General features: G+C 35.6%; 1 protein-coding gene across 4 annotated transcripts in view; it reads right to left on the bottom strand.

The window, feature by feature from the left end:
* Positions 1–17,391, bottom strand: part of arhgap29b (Rho GTPase activating protein 29b) — a 69,750-nt gene extending 52,359 nt beyond the window's left edge. For 3 of the 4 annotated variants that reach the window (XM_005163312.6, XM_005163314.6, XM_073913406.1), the window contains exons 1-2: positions 17,277–17,391; positions 11,293–11,643 (exon numbers count right to left, since the gene is read on the bottom strand). In XM_005163312.6, coding sequence (XP_005163369.1) covers positions 11,293–11,563 — 271 coding nt within the window. In that variant the 5' untranslated portion in view covers positions 11,564–11,643; positions 17,277–17,391. The remainder of the gene's footprint in view (positions 1–11,292; positions 11,644–17,276) is intronic. The other variant, NM_200111.2, reaches the window with a different exon arrangement.
* Between the last annotated feature and the right edge of the window lie 1,811 nt (positions 17,392–19,202).

The raw sequence follows: 19,202 nt of genomic DNA, 5'->3' as shown, positions 1-19,202 counted from the left end.
ATGCTATTTGTGTTGCTCTGCAATGACACTTTCGAAACGCTAGCTGGCAGTAGGTTTATATGTTCCTCTGTGTCAAGTTTCTTCGCAGGTGTTTGTTTTTTCTGAACGCTACCTTCATGTACAAGTAGCTCAAACTCACTCACTGGAGCTACTTCACAGGACTCGACACTAACAAACACTCACTTCACAATCGGGCTTGCGGCTCTCAGCACCACCCACACTCATCACAGCTACCCAAGCCGACCAATCACAGAGCTTGCACTACAGGTTGTTGCGACATATAGTTACTTTTTTTGAGAGGTGCGTGTCAGCGTCGGTCTCGGTAAGGGTTATGCAACCGGGACCAGACTGCGCCAGAGCATATGTGTGTGCTTGACGAAGAAGTATAAATAAGTCTTAAGAATGAAAAGGTTTTGACTCTTGGTAGGGTTCATGCCTATTTGCATTACTGTGTTCTTGTTCAATCATTAAATAATAAGTGGGATACGAGATCTTAAAATTAAAATAATATCACTAATCGCAGTAATTTCTGTGACAATATATTGGAAAACAATAAAAAAAAACATTTCTTGTGACAAACCTGGAACAACAGGCTCTTAGCTCACAGGGACAATATGCAACAGAATGTTATTAAATTACTGGCCTGAAGGGCCATCAGATTTATGACACTTGAATTGGACGTCACAGGACTCATCTCACTTTGCTTAATGTCTCGCTGAAAGCACAGTGAAATTTAAGTACATTTTTGTTTCTTTGTGTCATTATGACCATGATATTGAGCTTTTACAAGTAACTACTTAAAACAATTCTAACATGTTAACATGTCTGCAACTCTGCAGTGCATATTAAATAATCCAAGTGAAATCTATTTAATTATTTATTTAATTAATTAAGACACTACAAGTGAATTACATCAGCTGTATCTAAAGGCTTCTAAAGATAAAAGACGTCACACTTGTCCTGAGAAAAAAAAAAAGGTTGTGCATTATTTGGTCCTAGAATACGTTCCAAATGTTCCCTTGAAAAGTAGCTGCTTGACACAATGTCATCACACACTTCAAAGGTTTTACGCATGACTGCTGGCATTTCCTCTGTTACTAACAACAGGTAATCAATAGGCACGTCTCGACCTGCCTTCCTTGTGTTTTGCCCAAAGCGGCAGACGAGCTTAGAGACGTACTGTTGTGATTCATCCTTGAGAAACCAGCACTGGGTTTGTCTTTGTGCTTGTCAGCCTTCCTCACACCGTTCCACTTCTCTTTTACGGGAACATTACAAGCATTCTTTGAAGTGCAGGAAATTAGCAAAGACTAGACTGTCCCATTAGCACTTTAGGGAAACTGAAAGAACCGAAAGTATCACTCTAAGCCAGCAAATCAAACTTTTTGTCTTCATATTCAGTTCATTTACATAATTCATCCAGCACCCAAAAACATGCGTCCTCTCAATTCAGCACTAATGATGGCCCTGTACTTGCTCGGATTTCATGGGCCAACTGGCACATCCCCATGACCAATCTGCTGAACTGCGGCTGTAAATCCACACCCCAGGAAATGCTACCCAACCACGAGCCCACACAAAAACATCCCTCACCTTCAGTGGGAAAGTTACAGCCCAACAAATCTCTCTACTCCACTTCACAAGCGCAGCGAGCCATTATATCGCCTACCACAGGGGTTTCTGCAATGGTGCCACCCGCAACACTCTGTGAAGAAACCTCGTTACAGGAGGGTGGCTGTCTTTTTCCTTTTTTTTCTCTCTCCACTTTTTCAATTTGGAAGGTTTTGTTCATATCCCCAGATTAACATCACTACAATATGCCAGAGGGGCCTCTACAGCTGACCTCCAGTGGGCTGGTACATTCACGAAAACAATCTGTCGACCAGACACGGCTATGAGAAAACACTCTTTTTTTTCATGCTCGATCCTCTCGCTTGTTTTACTTCTATCAGGCTGCAGGTGACTGACAAACTTTTGAGAATGATGAAAACGAAATATAATCCACCACCTGACTAGCTGCTGAACTTTAAAACAAGAGCATCTGAGTTTTTGAAACCTAATTTAAGACTTGTTTCGATCTTTTGTAAAAGACTTCAATGAATAAAATGAAAGCTCTATGTCCTCTCCATATATGAATGAACACGTATACCATGGTTTCCGCTACATTCATTATTAATTTAATATTTTTATGTGGATATACGTGTGTGATATGGATGTATTTGCCAATATAAGTATGTATACATATGTATATTTATGTATATATGGTTTTTTTTTATTTTATTTACTTGTTTTGTTCTCACTGGTTATATGTTTCTAAAAAAAAAACAATAAAAACTAAGTAAAAAAAAATGCTGAAGGAAGCAACACACCTTGCGCTTTCCACACGTCTTTTGACACATTATGTGACTGACATGCCTTACAAATTACCTGGTTCTGTGATGCCTTCCCCTTCCTTTATCCACACTACAGAAGTTGACTTTTTTTGGGGCACCAAGTCTGAACTCATCATCCCTGTTTATGCAGTCTCCTGTTCTCGGGCTCTGTTTAGGCACGCTGCGTTATAATTGGTTCAAATAGCATACTGTGGGAAAATGGTGCTGTAAGGCAATTTAGAAATCTCGCAAGTTCAAAATCACGATTTCGTTACGATTTCAATGAATCACACAGCCATACTTGGAAAAAAAAACTCACCTAAAACTGAACATTTTGTCATTATACGCTCTCTCTCCTTATTATATATTTTCTTATATCAACACTCCATGTTTCTTAAAAAACTGTGTAATTCCTTGTGTGCTTCCCGCAGGTTAGTGGGTTTGACAAACCACCTGTAGGTGATGCACACTTTTCCTCTCCGTAGGCGGCAGACACCTTCCTACAAGCACACCATATTTATTGGAAAATATTGCGCAATGCTGAGTGTGCTCCACACAGGTAAGTGGGCTTAACAAATCACTTGTAGGATACACTATGTCCTTTACATATGCTTTCCATAAAGTTGTTTTTACTTAACTTAAACTTGACTATACTTAAACTCCTCTCTGATGTTTTTAAATGCTTCTTAAATTCTCATTTGTAAGCCGCTTTGGATACAAATGTCTGTTAAATGAACAAACGTGAATGCATGGTGAGTCATGCGTCTTTACAGAACAATTCATTCTCAATGCAGTTGCAACACTCTTTTTGTGACACTCGCAGCAGAAACAGAGGTTAAAAACAAGTCTAGACTAAATCATGTAGTTGACTCCTCACCATAGATTCACCAACCAGGCCTGTGGTCCCGGGAATACCCAAACATTACAGTCTAGAGAGACCCATTTTGTGCACCAGCGACAGTCCTGCTACGTTTAAATGTGGTCGTCCCTCCCAAAACACAGTGTGTACGTGTCCAATCTTTGTGAGCCATAATAAGAGCTTTACGACTAGAGGAAAATAACTCTGTTGGAAGACTATTTTTTAACCATGCCTAAGAAAAGAAAGAGACCTGCGCTAATTTTAAACTAGATTGTTATGTGGACTCCAATCTGTTAAAGTTCCCACACTTTAAGGCTGAGAAAGTCTTATAAAAATCAAAGCTTTTTATCCATGGACTACATGTTGTAAAGCTGCTAGCAATTATCAAAAATCTATACAAATTAAAATAATAAAAGGGTTTAAATATATAATATATATATTAGATTACTACTTATTTAATACTAATAATTTTAGATTTAAATTACTTTGATTACATTTTTTTGATTAATAAAATTATTATTTTAGATTTAAATTAAAGTTTTATACACCTACACTGTAAATATTATATGACAAAAAAATTATATTTAACTTATTTTAACAAGTTTTAACACTATAAAAAATGTAATGACAAAAATTCAAGGCAACAAATATTTTAAATTTACATTTTACTTTTTTAAATAAGTTAATCAGGATTCAACTACATTTTTTAAATTATACAATTTTTGACTTAATATTTTTAGCCAGTTAGATTAATTAAAGCTTAAAACATATTACAACTAAAACAATTTAAGTCAGTAAGATTTGAACTAATTAAAACTAATTTTAGGCTATAATATTTAAGTCAGTTTAATTAATAAAAGTTGAAATGATTAGAAAAGCTAAAAAGGAAAGGCAGAATATTTTTAGGTTTGAATGTTATAAAGTGAAATTAAATAAAAATACTGTAAACTCTAAAAAGATGTGTGTGAACATTTTGGATAGGGATCCTTATAAGGGTTGGTAAATTAATTAGAAAAGAAAATCTAAGAAAATATACATTTGGTTCCCAAATGTTTATTTCTTATATAGCCTGTAAACACATGGTATATGTGGATCTGAACACAAGCAAACTCAAATTATTAGATTTTAGTTAACTCTAAGTGAAGCGTGTTACTGATTTAAATTGGAAAAAACCCCAAAGGCGATCCTGTGGATTACTGAAATGACTAGCAGTTTTGCTCTGGAGAAGCTGACATAAACAGTTAAGGAAAATTAAAAGATTTTTATAAAATATGGACCCCTTTTCAACACTTTCTTGACCAAGTAGACCATGAAGCAGTTTTTGATGCTTGAACTTTTAAAACCCTTGTTGATGTATTATCATATTGTTTACATTTTAGCAAAAATTAACAAATTTGTTTAACCATTTGTTTAACCAGCACACACTGTAGAGCTGTGAATTGCAAAAATAAATATGTATTGAACATTGTTATTATTCATTTTATTATTTAAATTTCTATAATTTATTTATATATTTATTTCACCTTTTAACTATTTGCTGGATTCCTGATGTTTCAATATTTTAAGTATTTATTTTTGCTTATACTTTTATACATTTGTTGTATTTAATTTTTTCTTTAATTTTATTTTGCTCTGTTTTGTCTTATTTTATTTATATTTGTTTTATTTTACTTTGTCTATTTCATTTATTTGTTTTGTTTTATTTAATTTTGTTTATTTGTTTTGATTTGATTTGTTTTATTTTATTTTATTTATTTCTTATTTGTTTTGTTTTATTTTATTTTGTTTATTTAAATTGTTTCATTTGTTTTGTTTTGCTTGCTTTATGTTAATTATTTTTTTTTATTTGTTTTATTTAAATATTAAATATATTTAGGGGGAAAAATTATAATTTGAATTCACATCTTTGTGTTATTCAAGCACTTCACTATTAATTATAACTGTAGGAAACAGTTATAATAAGGAACAACTACCTGTGACTAGTAATATATTACATTTTCAACAAGTAGCTTGAAAGGTCAGGAAGGCCAGTGCACCTTGAATAAATATGTTTGAATCAAATAAAGAGTGTTTCTATCTGAACTATGGTAAATGGGTCCACAAACCCGGTGCATGACAAAAGTGAAAGACTTCCTGGCTGTTATCAAAACACTTTTCAAAAGCAGAGCACTTAAGTGGAACTCTTTTTCCACAGCACATTCCTTCAGCTGCCCACATGATGAGCGTAAACAGGCCACAATACACTTCCACACGCTCTAGATGTGCTTTGCTAAAAATCACAGAGGGAATTATTTGATATTTATCCATTCCAGTAAAAACACCCCACCCTGCTGCATGTCCAGCTGTCACGGGAGTACAAAATTACTTTAAAAACACCTCAATGCTGGATTCGAAGAAAAATCACGCTGGGAATGACTCCCTGATGTGACAACAGAAACAACAGAAGTTGAAGAGACATTTCTGACATTCTCAACAGGATCGATGGCATAATAGTTTTACAAGGAAAGATAATAATAAAAAAGGGACCTGCAATAAATAAAGAAATTTGACTATGACAACTTTGCGCAACTTCCTCAAACTGTCAGAAAGTCAAATAACCACAATATGAAAAGGTAGCTTTAAAATCATGTCTAATAATTAGCAAGGAAGAGTCCTTTTTTCACGTGTCGAACACCTAACAACAGTCAGTCGGAGGCTCCATAGCAACAAGTGAACATTTGTTCTGAAGGAATGCGGGGTATGCAGGAGGAGGGGGCTTCACGGCGAAGGAGGAGGAATCACCGACCAGAAGCGTTTGGTCACACCGATCAAAGTGATGAGCCAACTGAAAACACTGCACTTTTCTGCTAAACACTTCACAACCCACTCGTTTTTTAGCTTTAATTAACTATCTTGTTTCAACAAAAGTCTCAAGGAGACATTCCATCTGACGAACTGAGCAAATAAGCAGTACGGGTGTAGTAGTGTGGATCCTCACTAGCGTAAAACAAAAGCAGGGAAAGTGAGGAGAGCTGTGATGATCAATCTCTGTGCAGACAGGATGAATCCAGACATTTAGTGGGTCAGTGAGCATCTCCTCCGCTCGGACGGAATAAGGCAGTGGAGAGTGGGGAGGTCAAAAGCGTGTGCTTGAGAGAAGTGTCATTCAGGACGCTTGACAGAGAACGGTGTGGAGAATTTCACTCAGCAGCAATACTTAACCAGCCAGTTTAACATCTAAAACAAAAGCAACTAGAATCCGTTTTAATAGGAAATGCTGCGCTTACTGAACAGCTGAGACACAGAAACAGCTGCTTATGTTCAGCAAATATGCACACGATCTAAATCCGGATTATTACGATTATTTATTCCTATTGTTTTGTTGGTATTTGTGCTTTTGTAGTCGTCAGCTGCTGCATTTGACAAATAAAGGATTGAAGTTATAAGCTAGGGTAGTTTTTTTTTGAGTCTGCATGCCTGTTTCCTGTAATGCTTTGGCAATACGTAGAAAAGTGTTTCATGAAAGCAATTTAAATGTAAAGTCATTTCTTGAGGGAACTGCAGGATGTTTACAAGAAACACACTTACAATCCAGCTACAGCTGGTTTCTGTGTTTAATGTTTGCACTTTTCTACTAAAGTTACTTAAAGAATATGCCAACATGGATTCAATAGAATCTGTGCATTGCTTTTTCTTTTCTGAGTATATGCACACGATACTGAGGCCAACTAATGCCTGACTAACTTGTAAATGGTTGGCAGAGTTGAGATACCAATCACTTTATTTATTTTGTGCTTGGAACACCATTTGTGTGCTCAGCATTAAGGATGTACAGTAAAAAAAATTCAAATCAAGAAACAATTTCACTGTTTAAAATGATTGCCTTCCATTTCAGAATAGTTTAACATGTAATTTAATATATCTACTTAATGATGACTGGGTATGCAACGATTAACCGATTTCACTACTAACCACGCTTTAATTTGTCACGGTTAATTAATTAAAAGGCTTCTCAACACTGCATTTCTGCACCAAACTGCAACCTGCAACTAAAATTTATGCCAACTGTGCGCTAGTTTAAAGTTCCAAGCTTGTAAACTGAGGCTGATACACACACACACTGGATTAAGTATGGCTGAGGCTATTAAGTAAGGGCCGTTCACAAGTTGTTTCTTTTGTTTGTTGTTTTTTTTTTTTTTGCTAGATATATTGCAATAAAAATACAAGTTCACATGTATTGTGAATTATGTATAAAAAATAATAAACTAATTGCAAAAAAAAAAAAAAGTAAAACAAACAGTGCTTATGGTTTTCCAGAATGTCAAACAGTATTCAGGTACGGAAATAAAATAAATAAATGTGAAATAACACTGTATAGTCTTCATTGAATTAATAATTCAGTAAAAATAATCTTCGTTAAAGTTACAAATGTTGCACGTTATGAGCCTGAATGCTTTACACTCTCTTAAAATGCCTCAAAAGCGATTGCCAACGATAAAATTTCACTTTGTTATGGTTATATTTTGCAATGACTCAACAAATCTCATGCATTCTCAATGGTTGATCAACTACTTACCTTATTCTCCTCGTACAAGCGGCACAGCCATTTGAATCTTTTTGGCTCGAGACTTCTGGTCTCATTCACCTTCATTAATTTTAGAGGTTAAAAACAACTCGTTATGCTACTTGATGTTGCAAACTGATATTTTCTAATTATATTATTCTACATTTTATGTATAGTCATGCAAACACTTGTTTGTAGATCGAGCAGTTTGATTGTTTTCTGCGATTTATTATTCCTAGTCATTTCTCCCATAGGCAACTGAATCGGAAGTTCTAAAACAATCGCAAAAACAATCGCACTTCCGCAGAGTAGAATTAGGTCAATAATCCCAACTCAACATTGCATATCATACAATGTAACTATTGCGGCTGAACACATTGCAATGACCATGCTAAAACTATATATTGTTACCCTAACCCTATTAACCCTATTATTATTATCAATATTAACAAAAGAGTTTTATAACAGTTTTTTTCCGTCAAGGATTTAATGATGAATAGGATATTCTAAAGATCAGTCTTTATTTTAATCTTAACATAACTATGTAAACATATTTTTTGGCACACTTGATCAAAAGGAATGCATCCAAACTATAGGCATGGGCCGGTATCAGATTGTGCTGGTATGATAAAAATATTTTCACAATTTTATAGTATCATGGTATTGTGATTACTACTCTAAAATATGTTATTTTTAAATATCTAGGTAAAAAAACAACAACTTTTTCTCTGTTTAACACAATCTATTTTATTTTAAGAAATATTTAAAATGTTTTGAAACAGTAGCTTTTTATGTGGCGGGTCCTTTTCTGCTAGAGATACTGTTGCCCAAAAAAAACCTAGTTGCAAAAAAAGTATAGTTTTAAAACCTTGACTTTCCAAACCATGATGAAAACGGTTATCCTCCTATGCCTAATCAAAACACATTATTAAACCCAAACTTTAGATTTAATAAAAAAAATAATAAAACACAAACTGGATCAAAGCCTTTACATGATATTTATAAAGAAATTTTGCTAATTATATATAAAAAATGAGCATTTAAACATACTTCCTTTAATCAAAAAAATATCTACACTTGTTTTGCCGGTGACCACTATTTTATGTGGTCCAATGAAAAAAACAAAACAAAAAAAAAAACATTGTAGTTCCCCGCTGGGGGTGGGACAGTTTGGCTATTCTTAGATGGGAAAGTATTTAAAAGTCTATACACCACAAACCATAATTGGCCAGTCAACTATCTATACTCCACAGCTCTACCATAAATGCTGTATTTACTGTGGATGACAATATAATAAGATCTTTGCATTCTTTCATCACAGCAACAGTTTCTGTAAAGGGAAGAATCTAACAGGAACATCATCCTCTAGCTGTTTCCAATAAAGCAGAATGGGAACACACAGTTTCCCATTCAGTACATTGAAAAAGCAAATAGGAAAAACCATCAACCGACTCTGTGTATCATGTATTTGAGAAACTGGAGGGTGGGGGTGTTCTACAAGAAGGCTGATTTTAGAGATGCCTTGTGCAGCAGAAAAAATACGCTCTCAGCAGGATGGCAGGAGTTACCCGTGGCATCCTGACACGCATGGCACTCCTCCAGTGATGGGAATGAGGAAGACTGACATAGCTTAGAAACCTTCTACATCATCAGAATAGGCTGAAACACACACAGCTGACCCACATGCATATTTAAAAATACCTGACACAGCATAAATTGCAATACCACAAGATCAACCATAGTTTCACTTAGGCCTAAAGATGTAGATAACAACCTAATTATGATTTAATACGCTGTTTAACTCTTATTCAACAAAGACAGGCAGTTAAATCAAGATATAGTACAAGAAACACATTACGTGTGTTGTGTAGTCAGCGGCAATAGCCTAGTGGTTAGCACACATAGCACAGAGGAGCTCACGGCGAACAGAGTTCGATTCCCAGTATTTTGCTGATCCTTCCTCTATCTCTGCTCCCAACACTTTCCTGTCTATAAAATCTCTACTAGTGTGCTGTGAAACTAAAAAGGTCAGTAAAATAAGCATTCAATTAAAGTATTAGTATTAAACTTTAGAATTAGAATTCCTGGTTTAGTTACTCAAATTAACATGTTTAGCAGTTCACCAAGTCACATTGAAGCCTTGGACAGACATCAAAGAACTAGCAGTGACATAAGCCAACTTTGTTGTCACCTTGAATTGGCTCTGTCTGCTCCTATCTGTGTCAAAAAGTTGCACTTGAACACGCCAAACAGATGACAGCTGACTGAAACTAGAACCTGCAATCTTTTCTTGTGTGAGAGGATATACTTTTCCATACCTGCAGATGGCAGTATTCTGCATTGTGATTCCTAAAAGGGAAACTAGAACTAGCACTGCATACATACAAACTGTTTGTTTCTGAAGGATTTACCCTTCAAAGCTTCAGAGGCATTAGGGCATGAACGCAGTTGACACTGACGTGCACCTTTCAAAAACTGTAACTACATCTCGCAATGACGCATAGCCCAAGCTCTGTGATTGGTCAACTTGGTAGCTGTAACCAGTGTGGGTGGGACCAAGAGCTGCGCGAACTCGTTGGAACCAACAAGTTACAAAGCATCATGGGGACCAGAACCGTGCAACAGTTGTACTCTTCAAAATTCTTCATTCAGCTAGGCCCTATAACATGGCCATTTTTGAGCACTTCAGTTTGGAAAACACTTCAATATGGCAGCATTGAAATGGTTCTCATGCAAATATGTCAAATAATCTGATAATTTATGTCATTTGAAATTATTTGTTTGTGAACAAGTCTCTCTTTGTTCAGTCTTGACTTGACTTGTCGCTTTCTTGGTCTTGTCTTTTACATTATTTTGTCCACAAGCTGCAATTTACAACCTGAACCATAGCTGAGCTGCCAATCAGAATGCTCTCTCACCAAAATGAGCTTGACCACACAAATTAAACCTACGGATGGCCGAACATCTTAAAAATTCACAATACCAGGAATGCCCAAACTCGGTCCTGGAGGGCCAGTGTCATGCTAAGTTTAGTTACAGCCCCATGTAGACACAACTGAGCCACTTATTGAAGCTTTTTCTAGGTATACTTATAACTTCCGTTTCAAGCTGGTGTGTTATAGAAAGTTGTAGCTAAACTCTGCAGGACACTGGCCCTCTAGGACCAAGTTTGGGCACCGCTACTCTGTACTGACGCTAGATGATGCCATTAACTTCCATTATTCAAAAAGAAAATACAAGTAAAAAGCAAACTTTCGTTACTTTGCATATTCATAGAACTGATAAACTTCACAACATCATTATATTATAACACATAGTATTCCAACGATGCCATGAAATACAGAAATACCTAACAAGATAATTCCAATGTAGACTGCTTTATTCCCACATGTCACATGACCACAGTGTGTTCGCAACTTTTGCGGTTTAAAATTTGCGTTTTAAAAGTTCACACGATTACATCAGCCCAAGCTCCAAGTGCTATAGAAAGAATGTAAAAAAGGAATATAGAAGCTCACCTTTGGAATGAAAAGCCTCTTTAAGGCTCAGCAGCACATCAGAAAACTTGCGCACATCATTGACCAGTTGCATGATGTATTCGGGATCCCCTCCCGAGGTGGCGATATTGTGGTCCAGGCCCATAGCGTTGAGGGGGTTTGTCTTAGAGCTGCGGCCCATTTCTAGCGTTTTGGAGGATGCGGTAGGCAGGGACAAAGGGATGATGGGCTGGGAGAGACGAGCACCGCTTGTCATGCGTTTATTCCCACTGTTGCTGCCCTGACGGAACATTCCAGCAGCAGCTTCTGCCGTTACGAAGTCGCTTCAGCCGCAGATCCGAAAACTCTCCTGCCAGTGGAGAGCTGAGGGCACTGTGGGGGACGAAAAAAAAGGTGATGATCAATCAAACAGCAATAAAAACATACAGCCAGAGTCGAGGGTCCTAAACAGTAGGATTTAATATAAGATTAAGGACCAATCCAAATTCTATTTTTGTAACCCTATTTCTTTCCCTTACCCTTGGCCCTTACAACCGAGGGTGATGGGGAAGGTCTTCAAAATTTACCCCTAAGAATTGGGACAGCACTACACCACCTGCACACGTCATCATATGTCCTTGCGATCTCCTGCTTCATGTGAGATCAGACAATGGCGACTGCTGTAGTTACTCCAGTTGTGTTATTTTTTTGGTATATATCTACAGGAAATCACTGAAGGCATATATTATGTTATCATAACGATCCAATGTAGCAATAAGATCATAACTGTACTGTGTATTTACACAGTGGCCATATTCCTCAATGTAAACACACCAAAAACAACATTAACATTATAATAGCAGACACTGTAAAAAGCCCATTGACAGCCACTAGACATTACTGACAGGGGATTCGAGTGTCAGAATGTTGTGGGACTGCTGTACAGGAGTTATTAATAGGGATTATAGATTGTGAAATTAAGCAGGGTTTTTTAGCGTTTTTTTTTTATTTTTTTATGTTTGTTTGTCGTAAAAAATTTTAATAATGACAAAAAAATACTAATTTGTGGATCTCCTTACTTCCGGGTTCAGCAATACTGCCATTGTGGCATGTGTATTCTGGGAAATTTTCTTACCCCTTGGTTTCAAGTGTGGTCCTGAAAAATCTTTGTTCGTTGGGTTATTCACCCCTTCCCTGTTGCCATACGCCTTCAAGCTAAAAAAAATGGTCACCCCCATCCCTTGGGGTGCACGCGCAAAACGAGGGGTAAGGGGAAGGGCTAAGGGGTAGAATTGGCATTGGCCCTAAATGACAGGGCTGCACGATATTAGAAAAATCTAACATTGCGATTTTTTTATTTTGCGATATACAGTATAGTGTGATATGATGGGCGACTCAGGAGTGCAGAGGGTAGCACAATAATCTACCCCTAGATTAATAAAGGGACTAAGCCGAAAAGAAAATGAATGAATGAATGAATGAATAATGCGATATGAATACAATTTTACCAGATGACTTAATATCTCTATTTGGAAAGAATTTATATTATTGGGATGATTCTACAGTGGGAATACTGTACATCTCCAAAAAATCTAATAAACAATCTCTAAAAACTTTGGGGTCCCCTCGACACAATTTTGTTGTTGTCTGTGTTATTTGCATTGCGTTTCTCTATTTGCATGTGTTGTGTGAATTTTTTATGCACATGTTTAGTCAGAGATTGATGATTTGATGTTTGCTATTTGCATCTCCATAAAATCTAATAAACAGTCAGTAAACTTCTTAGGGGAACCCTGACACATTTTCGTTGTGGTCTGTTCTATATGCAGTGTATTTCTTTATTTGCGTGGGTTATGAGCATTTTCACACATAATAATCTATGAATACAATCAAGAAAAAGATATACTTAAAATAAAGTGTCGAGTCAAACAATATTCAAATACAGTAACTGAATAGTAAAAATAATTCAATCAAATTAATCATCGTTAAAGGGCACCTAGGTTACACCTTTTTTCAGATTTAATATAAGTGTTTTGCATCTCTAGAATGTGTATATAAAGTTTCAGCTCAAAACACCCATCAGATTTTTCATTATACCTTTTACAAGATTCTACTTTTAACATTTTTCCACCAGGGGGCTGTTTTGTCGTACTGCGCTTTTAAGGCTAGTCCTCCCTGCCAACAGTTTCTATGTGCCTTTCTGCGTGCCTTAATCTCCTCCCTCGGCTGCGTCAGACAACAGACAAACTTAAAGGAAGAAGATCTCACGTAGCGTTTGTGAGAAATTCTACAGTAAGAACTTTACCAATGAGTATTTGTTGTGGAGATGCATCGATGAGTCACACACAATGTCAATGTACAAAGTTCAAGCGCACAAACACACACATACACATACAAATACACACACACACACAGATACAGATACAGAATGACACACACACACACACACACACACACACACACACAGACACACAGACAGAGTGCATTTAGCTTTGCATTCTTTTTGCACGCAAATGTGACAGGATACAGCTTAATCTCCACTGCTGTATGGATATCTGTTATGTTAATGTACAAAATAAACCTGATTTAACGTCCACAAACCGGGATTGAAGCGTCTTCTTTTATAATTCTTTTGACACGCAGCTGTGCTAATGAAGTGAATCTTAAGTAAATCGCTGTAATTCATTACACACGTGCACTGTTGTAAAACATTTTAAACTTGTAAAACACACTCTTGATCACATTTGACGATTATTGATGATTCTAGCGAACCGAACAGACCTTTTATTCTCGGTTGCTTTATACACGTCTGGTCTTGTAAGTATAATTATACATGTGACTAAGCTGTCAATCAATTTGGTGGGCGGAGGGGCCGCACTCCTATGTCAAGTTGCGGTCGGTCTGAAAACCGCTCCAATTGGTCCACCGTTTTTATGTTGTTTAACTGAAAAAAAAGGACTGGGTGTGTTTATTTCACCCTAATATGACGGTCTATAGTATACACTTTATCCATATGTCTGTCCAAACAGCTTGAAAAGTAGATTTTTCACCATAGGTGCCCTTTAAAATGGTACAATTTCTTATACCTGAACGCTTTTAAAATCATTATACAATCACAGGCATCAAAAACACATGCAACTGATAAATTAGAGTTTAGACTCAACATTATATCTTCAGATATGATCACATTGCCATACTGATGCAGAAACTATATATTGTGCAGCCCTAGTATAACAGTATAAAGATATTAATACTTTAATTCCGTAAAGACAAATTAAATTGATCTAAAGTGACAGTGAATAGATTCATAATAACTACTTTTGTTTCTAAAACAATAAATGACACATAAACTACACAACTGTTTTTAACATTGATAATATGAATAATAATAACAATGAACTGAGCACCAAGTTAGCATATTGGATAGCATGACTGGAGTAATGGTTACTAAAATTCAGCAATAATAGGCCCATAATACATGTGTAATAATTCACAATAATATTCTTGATTTTTTTTTTTATTCATTGAAATGTGATTTTTGAGATTTTGATGAAATTAGCTTTGATTTTAGTTTTTATATGTACAGTGCTCAGCATATATAAGTACACCCCTCACAAATCTGTCTTTTCAGTTCATATTTTTAATAAGAAGCTATACAATATTATGTTTGTGCATATCCATTAAATGAAGCCAAATCTGGAGCTTATCTAACAAAATAACTTATAATAATGGTCCAAAAACTAGTACACCCAAATTTATATTTTATAGAAAAATTTTAAATACAAATTTCAAAAAGAGGAAAAACCTAAAAAAGCATAAAACATGGAAAATTTAGTTGTATTTTTGTAAGTTGTAATTTTGATTAGAAATATTTTGCTTGAATCTAATTGTATTATCTTTTAGTTTCTAAATAAGTTTAGTGATTAAAATATTATTTTAATAAATGTATCTGTTTAATTAATCTGTTTTGTTTAAATGCACCAAAATGCATTGCCTATATTCACTGAGAAATAGATTTAAAAAAAAATATTCATTTTCAAAATGGGGTGTACTAAATGATGCTGAACACTGTATAAGCAAAACAAAAAAATACCTGTACCTATTCTGATTATAATTTGAGGTATAATGAAGTAAAATCATTAGGCTGTGCAAAAAACTGAACATTATTTACCACATTTCACTTTTGACATTCTAAAAGTTAGAATTCTACTAAAGGTTAGTAAAAAGTTTCCACATTTTGAATGTCCTGCGAGTGAATTAACAGCAAATGATCATTTTTAGCTGCACACACCCTTTAAAATACAGCGTAACTGCCTATTTATTAACTATGATGATGGATTGACTTAAAGGGGTAGTTCACCCAAAACTGAAAATTCTGTCATCATTCACTCACCCTGTACTTGTTCCAAACCTGTTTAAGTTTCTTTCTTCTGTAAAACACAAAAGAAGATATTTTGAATAAAGCTGAAAACCTGTCACCCTTGACCTTCATAATATTTGTTGTTTCTGCTATGGAGGTCAATGTTTACAGATTTTTAGCATTCTTCAATATATCTTCACTTGTGTTCAACGGAGGAAAGAAACTTGTGAAGGTTTAACCACTTGAGAGCAAGTAAACAGTGGGTAAATATACATTTTTAGGTGAATTATCCCTTTAAAAATGGTACTTTGCATTTAATAAAATTCTTTACATGTTTTTATATATTACAAGTATTTTAAAACAATTTTCAGCCATATTTCAGTCCAGATTTGCTCTTTTTTTGACATCCTACATACCTAATCACAAATGTATTCTATAAATAATGATTCTGGAGAGGTAACTAAAGGTTTTATGTTTTAAAAAGAAAAAAAGAAAAAAAATTGCTTAACTGTTACTCTAAACATCAGACTGGTTTTCTGAACATCTCTAAAGTTGCTCAATCTAGATTTTAAAAATGGGTTAAGGGTGCTTTTCAATTAATTTCAGACAAAACATCAGCTTATATATACTTATAAAATATTCAGCTCTGGAAACCTCCTGCCACATGACATTGAGGTAAAGTTGGTTTTATATTCGCATATTCATTCAGTGACAACTTGTGACACGCTCCCTATATTGTTTACCATGATACTTTTGAATATTCAGTCTAAAATCATGTAATATTGACTTGAAAACAATTTAATTGACGGTAAACAATGTATTTTGATAGTCATTGACTGCTAATATGATTCCCTATTTAGAATTTGCAAAGAAAACGTTTCTGACATTATATTATTAAGAAGTCTGAATGTGCGAATATAAAACCAACTTTACCTCAATCCCCATGACCAGTGCATAAAAAAAAATCAATAGTTGGTTTACGAAACAAACAAGAACTACAATTTAAAAACCAGTTTGCCCAAGAAAAGTGCTTACAACATTCAAGCTCTGCAGCATTATCATGATGATCCACCAGTAACAAGAACTCATGCCCTCAGACAGCCTGACCCATTATCTACTGATGCCTCATGCTTTGACATGTAATTTTGTAGCCATGTAGTGTTTGGATGTGTAATGTGGTTACGTGACTGCCTTTGTCTTCAGCTGAAGCACGTCTGCAGCTGCAGAATGCGAGTAATGCAACGATCTTTATCATTCAATAGGAGCTTGACACCTGTCACTCATAACAATCCATCTCGGTTGTAGTCAGTGATGAGAGGAAATGGACATTCAAAAAGGAACATAGGGTAAAATTTGGTCGGCTATGACTTGTCAGAATTAAACGATCAGGATTTGGGTTGACAAGTTTGGCTCTTTAACAGAGCATGTTACCACGATTGAAACAGTCACGTTAAGTAACTTATTGAAGTATTGCATTTTTTGACATTTAAAAAAAACAAGTTTGACTTGACAAACCGAATTTAATGATACACAATTTCACTCAATGCTGTAATTGTATCTCCTCTTCATAGCCCCCATGAACTTTAGCGCTGCTAGCTATAGCCGTTTCAAATTTATAAATCTTCAGCAGTTTGTGTTTTTAGCATCTCAAACGAGCAGTACTTACTTGAATGGCTCGTGACGATCGTCATACTGAAGAATCATGAAGGTAAATCCTTTGTAAATCCATCAAATGATCTCTAAAAGACGCTCGCACACAGATCGCTGTTCACATCACAGCTGGAGAGAGAAAAACTAACTGCGGGGACTGACTGACTCAAAATTTACTCACATGACCTCAAAGCAAACTTCCTATTGGCTGGTAGAGAGGGCTCAACAAGCCATACAAGCCGCTTGTTTTCCTCGTCAAAATTACATGTGCTGCGCTGGGTCTAGAGCTGAGTACAATGAAGGAGATCGGTGGTTTCACACTGGGACCCGGGGACCCCACAGGGGGCCGCGAGGGAGTGCTAGGGAGTCCGTGGAAAAGCAAAAAATAAAAAAAAGATATCGTAAACAAACAAATAAAAAATCAGTTTACACGTTTATTTAATAAACAATAAAATATTTAACTTCATTAAGACGAATAAAAATAGGCTACATACATGAAAAAGACAAATAAATAAAACAATCATTAATATAAAAAAACGATTAATAAATTATCCAACGTTTGGTTTAAAATCGGTTTTACGTCAACAAACGTTAACAAATAAAATGATTTATTGTCTTTTTGGTACATATGTATTTTTGTATATATGTATATTTCAAGCTTTCAAGTACTGGGTTGCGACTGGAAGGCCATCCGTTGCGTAAAACACATGCTGTAATAGTTTGCAGTTCATTCCACTGTGGAGACCTCTGATTAATCTTAGCCGAAGGACATTATATTGCAGTTTATTTTTATTGCAATTGTACTGTGTGATGCATCAAGATAAGCTTTCATATTATAACTTTAATATATCTATTTTTTTTTCTAAATAATGATGTTGTTTTATATTTTTAAATTATCATTCATTAATTTTCTTTTCAGTTTAATCTCTTATACTCTTAATGACTCCGTTTCTCTTGGAAACATTGTGCATTTCAAATTGTGCTTCATTCGGGTTAGTGTACTTGACAAACCACCTGTTGAAACGCTCTTCTCTCTTATGCACCTGACACTTTATGTAAACTCCATCTTACAAGAACTCAATAAGGAAAATGATGTTTACTATAAATGTACCACAATCATGTTGCACTGCTTGCTTCAACCTTAAATAACTCTCGCTTAAATTAAAACCTTAAATACCTCTTTTGCACAATATTCACCCTTAATACCTCTATTGCACAATTTCCTGCACAACATTGTTCAGTTTCAGTTAAAAGTACTTGTATAGCCTGCTATGTGTATAGTTAAGTATCTTGTAGCATACTTATATAGTATATATTTTTGAATAACTCTTATATTGTGTTTGTATTGATGATTGATTTATGTAGCACCGTTGTCCTGCGAGACACAACATTTTGTTTCTCTGTATGTCCACACATGCAGTGGAATGACAATAAAGCACGACTTGACATGACTCAGTCATATTCAGATTATACTCTAAAAATCCAATATTATGAAAGTCTAAAGTCATTCATTCATTCATTCATTCATTCATTCATTCATTCATTCATTCATTCATTTTCTTTTCGGCTTAGTCCCTTTATTAATCTGGGGTCGCCACAGCAGTATGAACTGCCAACTTATCCAGCAGGTTTTTACTCAGCGAATGTTCTTCCAGCCGCAAGCCATCTCTGGGAAACATCCACACACATTCACCCACACTTATATACTTTGGACAATTTAGCCTATACCCAATTCACCTGGACCATGTGTCTTTGGACTGTGGGGGAAACTGGAGCACCCAGAGGAAACCCACACGAATGCAGGGAGAACATGCAAACTCCACACAGAAACGCCGACTGACCCAGTCGAGGCTCGAACCAGCAACCTTCTTGCTGTGAGGCGACAGCACTACCTACTGCGCCATTGTGTCGTCTAAAGTCTAAAGTACTCTTTTATAAACAT

Source organism: Danio rerio, chromosome 2 (assembly GCF_049306965.1).
Source record: "Danio rerio strain Tuebingen ecotype United States chromosome 2, GRCz12tu, whole genome shotgun sequence".
In the NCBI taxonomy this organism is placed as follows: domain Eukaryota; kingdom Metazoa; phylum Chordata; class Actinopteri; order Cypriniformes; family Danionidae; genus Danio; species Danio rerio.
The sequence above is the reverse complement of the archived record's forward strand: the minus strand, read 5'-3'. Positions and strand labels throughout refer to the sequence as shown.